Genomic DNA, 11,558 nt, shown 5'->3' with positions numbered 1-11,558 from the left:
ATGGGAGTGCTCTCGCCATCCATTCTCTTTAGAACATAGACTGGCACAGAAATCTGAACGCTCAGCTACTGTTTCCCTAGTCTTCCATTTTTGGGGTTTTTTTTTGCCTTGCTATTTCCCTTCTGGCTCCCCTTCGCCTTCGCTTCCTAAAACCAAACCATTTCAGAATGCTGCTGTCCATCTCCTTGTGAACACAAAGACACATCACTGCCTCCAATAGTATTTTGGCAACAGAGTTAACAAACAGGACTTTAAGAAATGTATTCTTTCCAGCTTCATGTTTCCACATCGTCTTTCCTTGTCATCGTCTTCCACCTGCTGTGGTGTAATCTCAGACCAGGTAGTACCTACGACCTTATTCTGTGCAACTTCTCTTGCAGCTTTTGCGGGTGTCTCTCATTCATTTTACAGGAGACTGCTGCCACGAGTCTCCTGCGTAATGCAGGTCATGAAGTTTTACCCAGCTCTTTATGCATCAAGTCCTCATTCGCCTCTTTGAGATGCAACCTTCATCTTGGAAAAAATGTGCCTTTTACCAGGATGGAGTGAGCACCGGTAATGGAGGATCTGCTCTACTTTTTGTGGTGATGGTGGTATGTTCGAGCTCTTCATTAATATTGTCATCTTTTCCTCTCAGTGGTTACAATCTAAGAAGGAAGAAAAAAAAGATCTCTATTGCTCTTTCTAGTAATGTTTTCCCCCCTCCTCTCTAGCTGCTAATGGGAAATTCCCATTTCTGAATGGGAAACTGTCCACAAGACAGTTAAGGGGAAAGCACAATGCTCAATACGGCGTATCACGATCCACCGTGTTAAAAGATTTACAGGTTTTTAAGGAAATGTTTTTGTATGAGTTTTAATCTCTTTTGGCACCCTGGCAATGAAAGGGGAGGGTCAGTTGGATGAAGCAGGTGACATGTTTTGGAGGAAGGTAACATCACAGTAGAAACAGGAGAGTAGCTCTCCTCAAGCATGAGTTGATGTACCTCTTCAAAGTTTGGCACTAACTTACACTTTTTTTTGGCCAGAATATCCAAATTTACCACTACTTCCACAAGGTTTCAAACATTGTCTCACTTCATGAGAGAGTAAGATAAAATTGATTGTAATCTCACCAAAGCTATGGAATAAATATCCCCTTTTAACTGTTGCAGCAGCTGCTATGTAATTCCCCACCCCCTCCAAAGAAAAAATATCCTCCTCCTTTCAGACACCAAATCTTCTCGTACAAAACTTTCATTATGGATTATGGTGGACTTTTTTTTTCTCTTTTCTCCCAAGGACAAATCATTGAAGTACTTCAGCTGCAGGCTGCTACTTAACTTCTGGGAAACTTAGATGCTGTATTTTCCTGGAAGGAAGTAATGTAGCATTGAGCATGTGGTGCTGTGCATGTCCATTGCCTCTAGTTTCAGAAGCTTCCTCTAAATCAGTGTAGAAATGCAAAATAGCCTATATTGCTTTGAAGAGCTGGTTTCACATTATTCCTTTCTTCCTAATAGAAAAGATTTAAATGAAGTTTGGAGATACATGGTTCGGGGTTCAAAGTATAGCTGCTCCCTGCACAAATTCTGGCACATGGCTTCCTTGTCCCCTGTGCAAGGGAGCCAGGTTTTGCTCAGCCCTTCATACTACGCTTCAGGGAGAGAGAAGAACTTAAGTTAAATAAAAGGGTTCTCCTGTCAGGGTTTATATGTCTCACTGGCCTCATGAAAGCCCTAACTGGGGAGACAGACAAAATAAGTTTAGTATGTTATTTTGTGAGGTGCTGTATTAATAGTGATAGGCAGGCCCCGCTACAGCGGGCTTGCCCTGTAAACGGGCGGGATGGACAGAAGGAAGAAAGAGAAACAGAAACACAGATGTGCAGCAGTTCACTGAGGTTTGCACAGACTGCCTGGTGCCTGCTGTGATTCCCAGCCCTGCCTACAGCTTGTGCTGCCTCCTGGGGCAGCCTTGGCCTCAATACACAGGTGTTGATAAATAGCAAACAGGGAGAACAAATAATTCTGCAGATGCTGTTCTGTCTTCTCAAAGAATTTTTGGAATGGTGCTTGTCTGTGGGAGAAGGTGGTCTGACGGCAGGGCTGCTGTCCTGCAGACACACTTCTATTTATGCCCTTGGCCTTCTTGACAGGCAGGTGTTCATGAACCTTCGACTCTGGAAAGAGATGGGTCCTAATAAAACATATCTCTTTTATTATTATTATTTAATGGAATATTCCTCAAAAGCTTTAAAGACACTGGTATGGAGGAACATTAGAAGCCCATGCGATCCATTAACATGCAAGCTGTCGCTGTGGGCTGCCCGAAGGTTTTCGGGCAGAGCTCAAGTGCACTGGCAGAGAGCTTCAACAACGGCGGTGGTTCCCAGGCTAGGCGCCTCCGCCTGCAGTCCAGGGAGCCCCTGGTTACCCCGTGACACAGTGCAGATTTACGGTCGTGAATCAGGCGCTCAGTTTCCACGTTGGAAGAAGCTGCTTGGTCGTTACTTCTAAATTTTTTATGGAAGCATCAGTGCAGTTGATACAGGGATGATGTTAGATGGTGATAAACAAACACAGAAGCATAATTAGAAGTGGAAAAGGTGACAGTCCACAAGGATCCCTTTTCTGAGAGGTCGCCCTTAGCAAGGAAAACTGCCGTAAAGACCCTTCTGGAAATATTCAGCCTGGTACCGTAGAGCATATTCCTTATTATATGTGATGACCCTGACTTAAGGTTCAGGCCCTCTTTTGATAAACACTGTACCATTGTATTTCCTCATATGTTCTGTCAGTCAGGATCTTGGTCTAAAAAAAAAAAAGAGGCCAGTGTGCCACCCTTGGAGTATAAAAGGACCTATCTAGATAGTGTGATATTTGGATCAAGGCGACTCCCTTTCCTGAGTGCCATACAGGTAGTGTTAGTACTGTACAGATCATAAATGTGTAGAATCAGGGAAGATAAAAGACACAAGTGTAGTGATTTCTGTAACTTCACAGATGCAGTTAATGTGGCACAATACATGCTAGGGAGTGAGTCACCAAGGCAATTGGAGTATTTTGTTGCTTTAGGAAACCTTTTTATTACACTGGGACTTTTTAAAAGTTGAGATAGTTCATTTTTAGACATTTCTAGTTAATTCCTTCATGGAAAATAAGCTTTCTGGACAATTTATCCCATGATAATTGTAGTTTGATTTCATGAAATGGAAGGACAAGGCCAATTATGAAATATTTCTAAAAGAATTAGTAGGAAGGCTTAGCCTTATTTTTCACCTAGGACGAAACTCGGGAAGTTTTTGAAGAGAAGAGCCTTTCCAGAAAGGTGGGGCTGCGGTGTTGACAAGGCGAGGGTGACCCTGGGAGCGGACAGTGGCCGAGGTGCCCATGGCTCAGATCTCACTAGGTGGAGCTCTAAGGTACCAGGTAACCCCTCGGGCACCGCCGGGCAAGAAACGCGCAGTATCCCGGGGAAGGTCCCAGCCTGGAATTCACAACCGCCCCTCAGCTAGTCACGCAAAAATCAGGGACTGTCCCCCTGCCCCAGCCCTGAAGGGTTAAGGACGGGAATGCCCAAGGCAGGGGTGGAAACATTCAGAAAGCAAACGGCTTTTGCGCCGTGCGCTCGTTATTTCATTTTCTGAAGGAAAAAGGTAGTGGTGGGTCCTTTTACTAACCAGCGGCTGGGCTGAGCAACTTTTCTTACGTTTCCTTCCCATCTCTTCAGGCTTAAAGATACTTAGTAGTGCTACTCTCTGAGCAAGCACGTTGTACTGAAACGACGTTTGGGAGGAACTTGACAAAAAGAGGCATGGAGGGCTGTGGCGGGATGTATTTATTATCCGGGTGACAAGTGCGTGTCACACACAACGGGCAGCCTCGCTGGGGAATCAGGGGAGTTAACCTGAAGTAGCACAGCGTTTCAGTAAGGGGGGGCTGCGAAAGAAGGAGGTGTCAAGCGAAGGGGGTGCAAAGTCATGACGAGGGATGTCTGCGAGCTACTGCAGCCCCTTAAAAACGATCCTCTGGAAGACTTCAGGGTGGCGAAATTCGCGTCCAAGGGGGCACATTTCTCGTGTTTGGGTTTAAAACCGACGGATTTTCTCCTTCAGGGTGGCGGTGACGGTGACACTCCCCCACAGTCTGCAGCGGGGGCGGTTACAGCCCCCCTGAGGGTTTTGGGGAGAGCGCCTCGCCAGGCCAGGCCGGGGCCGCCGGGGGTACGGGGGGGCCGGCTCGGGGCAGGGCGGCGGGGGGCGGCCGGAGGGGGAAGCGCCTCGGCAGCAAAGGCGCTGGAGAAACCCGGCGGGTGGCCGTGACCCCTGGCAAGGGGGAACGGCAGCGCGGGGACCGAGGCGGGAGGAAGGCAGGGGGGACACACGCAGCACACAGAAAAAAAAAAAAAAAAAAAAAAAAAAGTTTTCTTTTAGTCTGAGCCCAGGAAGGGGAGAAAAATCCCCCTCAGCGGTTGTCAAGGCGACGGGCGGCCGGGCTGGCCGGGCCGTCTGCCCTCAGCGCCCGCAGCGCGGGGGGAGCCATTTCCCGGCGGCCCCCTGGGAGGGGCGCGGGGCTGCGCCCCCCGGAGCCGCCCCCAGCCGCGGGGGGCGCCCTGGCGGGACCGCCGATGGCGCCAACGGCCCGTGCGCGCGCGCGGCCCCTGAGGGGAACAAAGCCGCGCGCTCCGCCCTGGAGCCGCCCGGGGCCCGGCGGAGCCCCGAGAGCCCGGCGGAGGCTGCAGCCGCCGGCGGCGGGGCTGAGGGGCAGTCCCGGGGGCAGTCCCGGGGGCGGCCCCGGCCCGGCCCGGCCGCCGGCCCCGCCTCCGCCGCGGGAGCCCCGGCGAATCAGCGGGGCGCTGTCAGGGCGTCAGCGCCGGCGGCTCCGCGCGGCGGCCCCGAGCGCGTCCCTCGGCGCAGAGCGGCACGGCGGACCGCATCCTTATCATGGGCACGGCTGGCGTGGCGCGGCGCTGCTGCTTGCTCTTGGCTCTCGCCTGGGCCGGCAGGCTGGCGGCAGGCACCGGGGGCGCAGGTAAGAGGGGGGGGCTCCGCCGCCGGGCCGCCTTCCCCGGGCTCGGGCGGCGCGGAGCCGCGGCCCCGGGGGGACCGTGTCGGCCCGCTCGCCTCGCCCACCCGGTGTAAGGTGTTGAGGGGGAAGGTGGCTCCTGGCCGCTAGCAGCGCCGGCGGAGGTGGGGAGCTGTGGCGGGGAGACGTTCTCTGGCGGGCTTGACACTGCCGGGGCCGGGGGACGGCTGGGGGGAGAGACGGGGGGGAAAAAGTTACTTAAGCGCCCGAGATGAATCTGTGCTGAGCGCGGGAGGCTCCGCAGGGAAGCGCAGGCTGTGAAAATCTTCGCAGGTTTATCCGTGCCTGCGCATTAGCCCACAGAGCTGGTGTTCCTGAACAGCCGCGCTCTGTTTAATAGCAGTAATGATACTAGGTCTTTGCTCCGGTGTTTAAAGAGGAGAAAAAAAAAAAAACCAACCCAAACCCCATCTGCCTAGGAATGTTGTAAGCCCAAAGTAATTTCTTAAAGATGTGTATGCAGTCTCTGAAGTGTGCTAGGAGAAACCCTTTAAGGGGGGGTGGGGGGGCGGGGGAAGAAAAAAAATCCCTTTTCCTCAGGTACAAGAGTTTAAAGGCAACAAAATGAACGAAGTCAGCGTAGAAGTTCAAGAAATGCGGTGTGAGAGGTGGAGCGGAGCAGGGGCTCATATTTGGTTTTGCCCTTTCATTTGACTCATTGGCATTCACGCCTGACTCCCAGGCACCCTCTGGTTGCTGTGAAATGTCCCCCTTGGCTCAATGCAGTTTGAATTTTTGACGGCATTATAAAGAGTCCAGCTGTCACTTTTCCTGATCTTGATGGGAGATGGGTGCCGGTTTAATGAGTCAAAAGTATGAACTAAAGCATTTTAAAAAAAAAACAAAAACCCAACCTTCTTTTCTTTTTGTGCTTGACTGGATCTGTGTCTGATCTGGGCAACACCCTCGGACCCCCTCAGCTAATTCGTGTAAATCATAGCTGGATCTGAACCGGCTCAGCGGTTAAAATGAACGAACGGAGGGGAAAAGGACAGATTCCAGCAGCCCCGCGTCTCTCCAGGAAAGACAACGCTCTGCGTTCTGTTCCCTCTTCCTTGAGAGCAGCAGCGGCGCGGAGCCGGGCGGTGCTGCCCCGGGCCGCTCTCGGGCCGTGCCCCGCCGCAGGACGCGGTTATTCTCCGCTCCGCAGACGGCCCCCGCCGCCCGCCGGTGACTTTGAAGGCTCCGGGTGTTCCCGCTGGCGGCGGCCGAGCGAGCGCTCCTGAAAGACTCGGCGCTGGGACTCCCGCTCAAACTGTTTTCCCTTAGTGCCCTTTTCTGGGGCTCAGCGAGTCTCCTTGGCATGAACCCCCTGCTCGTGGCTCTCGCTGGGTGCCCCCCCTCCACGGCACCCGTCTGCTCGCTGAGCCCTAAAAATGAAGAGGGGGGGGGGGTGTGGAACCCTGCGGGGCTCCACCGGTCGGGACCCGCTGCCCTCCCGCAGCCCCGGGGCTGGCTCCGCCGTGCCGCGGCCCGGCAGCCGCCTGAGGTGGGGTGCTGGCGGGGCGGCCGCGCTCCCCGGCGCCGCGGGGGTCTCCGGGGGCGGCCCCGCCGCAGCCCCTCGCCGGGGGGGCCGGGGAGCGCCGCCGGGGAGCGGGGGGGGGCAGGGGTTAGGCCGGGCTTTAAGTGTTCCCATGTTAACCGCACACCCCATCCCTGAATAGGTCGGAGCGCCTTTTTTTTTTTTTTTTTTTCCTCTTCTATGTTCACTTCATTAACATTCCCACGACTACCAAATCTCGACTCTCTCATCCTCCTCCCTCCCCCATCCTCTTTAAATCCGGGGGAGAAAACGAATGCCCGTCACTGAAATGTTTGTAAAGGCTTCCTACCCTGAAAACAAGAAAAGCGGTCTGGGTCGCCCCTTTCAGAGTCCGGCTTGCCACGAAAGCACCCGCCAGAGCCGGGGCCACAGCTGGGGCTTTTTCCTGCTGAAGGAGCTTTAGCCCACGCAGCTGATGTTGGTGCAGGTTGCTTTTCTCCGCGCTAACTTACCGAGTTTCGTAGGGTCTTCCTTTTGTCTATTTTTTTTGCCCCTTAATAAAAAGGATTAACGTGGTTTTGCTGTTCAAATATTTCTTCTCCACATTCACCCACCAGCATAGTTTGTTTAAACTAAGGTCTTTCTAAATGAAGGTGCTCGAACATGCAAATAGGCTTTTTTTTTTTTTTTTTTCCCTCCTCTAAACGCTCACTTAAACGCTCTGTTGTACTAAGATGTGGGTCTCCAGTACCAGACCCCCCCAGCAGACGCCAGTTTGTGGTACGGCTGATGATTTCCTAGTGTGGGACCGAGCCCCTCCAGCTTGGAGGAGCCGTGCTGACGAATGACTCGAGGGGAGTAACCGGTCGGTGGGTTCGGGTATTTAACCTCAGCTGCTCCCAGTTCCAGGGGGACACTGGGAGGCGGGCGGGCAGCTTCTTCAATCGGTCCTCGCCGGTGTTGTGTGTCTCGGGTCTCCCTTCTTAACTGTTCCCTCGGGGTTCGTTCTGTACTTCCAGATGTTGACGAGTGCGCAGAAGCGACGGACGACTGTCACATCGATGCCATTTGCCAGAACACGCCGAAATCCTACAAATGCATCTGCAAGCCAGGCTATAAAGGCGAAGGGAAACAATGCGAAGGTAAGGACAGCTCGGCTCCTCTCCAGTCTCTCCGCCCGTCCCTTCTCTTATTTGTTTGCTCTTTAAAAGCTTTTGTAAATAGCTGAATTCCTGAAACGATTAATGCAGATTTACAGCTGCTTGACCTCCAGTCTCGGTGTTTATTGGCAAGCGTCCCCCCGCTGCTTCTCCTGATTGTCCGGCGGCACAAGCGTCCTGTCCGCCAGCCTGCTTTTAAACAGTAAAAAAACCCCAAAGGGGGTGTTCCCCACCGAGGCGACTCCCGGGTGAGCAGCAGCCGCTCGTCCCGGGCAGGGCCGGGCCCGCCGCCGCCTCCAGGCGCCCCGGTGCGCTCCCGGTGCGCTCCTGGCGAGCTCCCAGCGGGCTGGGCTGGGCTGGCCGCCGGGCCTGCGGGGGGCCGCCCCTCACGGCTGCCGGCCCGGCCGCTCTCCTCGGGTCCCCGCGGGGCAGAGGGGAGCTGGTACCTTCCGCCCGGCTGACGTGGGGTTTGCCGACACCCTCCTCGCCGGCCGGGTACAGGAGGGGTGTCTGTGACACTGGCGCTTGCTTCTCTTTGACGCTACGGGTCACGAGCGGCTGATTTTGCGTTTGTGGAATGCTCTTTTAAAAGGAACTATTTCAGATTATTTCACTTACGCAGAGTGTAAAAAGTTGGTTTACTTCTGTGTGTCCTTACATCAATCCCTGCAATTGAAAAAGACCCAGCCTGTTCTATTAGGCACTGTGCACGCTCATATTTCAGATCTTATGAACTCCACCTTGTCTATTGAACCTCAGCAGAGAGATCATTCTCTGGTGAAAAGAACAAATACTGTAATCACAGCAGAATGTCTTACAAGTAAAAGGCGCAAGACTCTTTTTTCTTTTCCTACTTGTAGATGCTTAGCAGCTATAAAAATTCTCCTTCCAATTCTCTCTCGTTCTATGGCAGACTGAAACTTTTTCAAAATGTATATGGCCAGTCCATTAAAAAGATTAAAGACCTAGAAATGACTTTGCTGAAGTCTACAAAAATTTGAAACCACCTATTATTCTCCATGGACTTCCAGAGTGTTTGTTCAAGTGCCCTCATAAAGCATTTTTGTGGTTGTCATATTTTTCTGTCTTGGCCTTAAATTGACAGAGACAAATTCCTACTGTCCACCTCTCCGTGCTCTAATGTCTCGGAGCTGCTGTTCGTTTAGGAGCCGTATTTTCTTTCTCACAAACAGCATAATCATTCAGCACCACATCTTCCTCTATTCACCCTTTCCAGGGAAAGAGCTCTCTGCAGAGAAAATGTGCTCAAGGCCACAGCTGTGGAGGTTACAGCATGCTCAGAGTTGGTGGTACTTCTTGGGTTGGTTTTCCACATCAGAAGTTTCCTTAAGCTTTCACTGCTCCTGTTTGTAGCTGTTGAGCTCTGTTTATGGCAGACCTGGATGATACTCACGCTTATTTAGTACATCTGTTTCTCTTTGCCTGACTTACCTTGACTTGGTAAAGAAGACAGCTCAGTAAGTAGTGAAAAGTCGAATTTCTCTGTGGAATGATGTGCAGAGTCATTGAAGTTCTGTGGCTGATGTCAAACTCCTGCATCTGATGGAATTTAGTGTCTGACGAGCTTGATAAGTGGCGTAAGCTGGGGCAGACTGCAGTGCCTTCTGCACAGACGCTCAGCGTTAGGTAAACGAGTGTAGGGTGTCTAAACCAGGTATTACTATGGGCGATACGTAACTTTTTTTTTACAGTGTTACAGTAACAGTTCTGAAGATTTTGCATCAGCTCTCCATCTTAAGTTTGTAATTAATATCAAACTTTGGGGTAAGCAGAAAACTTCAAATAATTCTGGATGCTTCCCTTCTGGAATTTATTTTAGATTACTTATGTAGTAAATCTTAATTTGATCCCAAAGTACCTTGACACTTTGTCACTGAAGTTGTGTACCTCAGTGGCAGGCAGATACTAACGTCCTTTCCATGAGTGAGTCAGCTCAGCAGCGCAGAGGTGAAGGAAGGGTCATACAAGTCCACGGCACACCCAGGATCTGCCTCAGGTCTGCTCTTCAATTGAGTGGGTTTCTTGTGCAGCTTGAGCTCAAGTACTCCAAACCTGCAGAAATAAACAGACTAGCACTATTGATTGATATTTAATGTTCTGTCACATCCAAACACCTGTAATTAGCCTTTAAAAATTATCTTTCAAGATAAAAGTGACTGTGCTTGTAGTAACAAAGATTAAATACACCCAACGGTTTTCAGTGTGCCAAACCCAAGGCTGGGTCATGAAATGATTCTGGGTCTTTAAAACTGAGCTTTTCTAAATAAGCTTTTTGATCACTGAAACCAGTTACCTATGAGAAGAGGATGGCTTTTGTACAGATAATGTGTCTCCTTAACTAATTTTTTAGCAAACTCCCTGTATTCTTCCTGCCTGAAGAGCATTCGCTATAGCATGACTAACTCCCTTACAGTGCGGGCTCTCACGTGCAGCCAGAGTTTACTGAGCGAACAGAATGGCAACAGTGCAGTGAGCTTAAAGAAATGATACTATATGATCAAATTTATTCTAATACATTTTAATGAACTACCAGTTTAGGTTCTACTGAGGCATTACAATTAATTTAGAAAGGCGTGCGTGTTAATTTACCTTAAACATCAGTCCTAAATGCTCCTTTCATTCACCTAAAATCCATTTTTAGAGAAAGAGTTAGAGTATGGGAACAAACATGATTTGGATGATTCTGAAGCTTTATAAAAGCTTCATATGTGCACATATAAAAGCACATATTTGTACAAAGATATCCAGTATGTGAATGTGTATCTTGTGTATTTATTTATAATTTTTTTATTCAAAGAAAATGAATGGTATAAAAAAAAATGGGATCTTCAGGCTAATGCAGGAAGTGTGGAGCCCAGCCACTTGTGCAGGATTTCGTGCATATTTTGACCTAAAGGGTGGGGAGAAATACGTAAGACAGAAGCATTCCTTTAAGGGCATGTGTAGAGCTCTAACAGCAATTATAGCAAAATGAAACATTTTCTTGACAGTTTGTTAAATTCCTTTAGCAGGGAATTTGTTTCTGAACTTTGCTGTTCTCCCAAAACGCCTTTTGGACTGGGTTTCTCCTGAATTTGAGGATTGGGGATGACTTCCCAGTTTGCAGATCTACCCTACCTTTTTTCTTTCTTTTTTTTCTGGGTAGCCTTCTTGCCTGAACCAGCTGACCTATTTCTTTCTGCAGAGCAGAGTTGTTTCTCCAGATAGAAGAGTTGCTTGTTCTTGGTGTGTCCTGTCTCCTGCCTCCCTCCGGAAGTTTCCCCCCAGCCCGGCGCTGCGCTGTGCCGAGCCCCGTGGTCGGCGTTGCCGTGATACCTCCCGTACCGCATACTAGAGCAGCAGCCTTTGACCGCAGATTCTCTCGCTGGCGTCGTAGGACAGAACAATGTGTCCAACCCAGGAAATCTTTAAAAAAATACTTGCTTTCAAGTGTCTGTTTCTGTTCAATATACAAAATCTAGGAATTGATAGCTGGTTCAGTTGACCTGGCAGACCTGCTATTACCTAGGAAATCTTCCCTGTTGTGATTTTAGTCAGCATCTCAAACGCTATGGCCTGCCTTTGGCTGCAGACATGCTCTCTCATGCTCCCTAGGTCTTTGTCCTTACCTTCTCTACATTGACTTTTGGTCTCTCCACAGGTTGGTATCTCAATAAAATTGTTAGCAGGAAAATTGTGCCAAAGCAACGGAAATTCCAAAAGGTTGAAAAGAATTGCAAGTCCTGAGGTTCCCTGGGCCTTGGCAGGGCCTCCTTTGTCCCCGATGCCAATGTTGCGTGTTTGCTGTGTGGGGTACTCTGTCACTGAGCAGTTTATGGAGGGCTTTAGC

At 50.4% G+C, this 11,558-nt stretch overlaps 1 protein-coding gene across 1 annotated transcript in view; it reads left to right on the top strand.

Annotated features, from left to right (window-relative positions):
* The first annotated feature begins 4,845 nt into the window (after positions 1 to 4,845).
* Positions 4,846 to 11,558, top strand: part of SCUBE1 (signal peptide, CUB domain and EGF like domain containing 1) — a 207,889-nt gene continuing 201,176 nt past the window's right edge. The window contains exons 1-2 of the mRNA XM_074825576.1: positions 4,846 to 5,011; positions 7,568 to 7,690. Of these exons, the coding sequence (XP_074681677.1) occupies positions 4,924 to 5,011; positions 7,568 to 7,690 (211 nt within the window). The 5' untranslated portion in view covers positions 4,846 to 4,923. The remainder of the gene's footprint in view (positions 5,012 to 7,567; positions 7,691 to 11,558) is intronic.

Source organism: Strix aluco, chromosome 5 (assembly GCF_031877795.1).
Source record: "Strix aluco isolate bStrAlu1 chromosome 5, bStrAlu1.hap1, whole genome shotgun sequence".
Taxonomy (NCBI): Eukaryota; Metazoa; Chordata; class Aves; order Strigiformes; family Strigidae; genus Strix; species Strix aluco.
The sequence above is the reverse complement of the archived record's forward strand: the minus strand, read 5'-3'. Positions and strand labels throughout refer to the sequence as shown.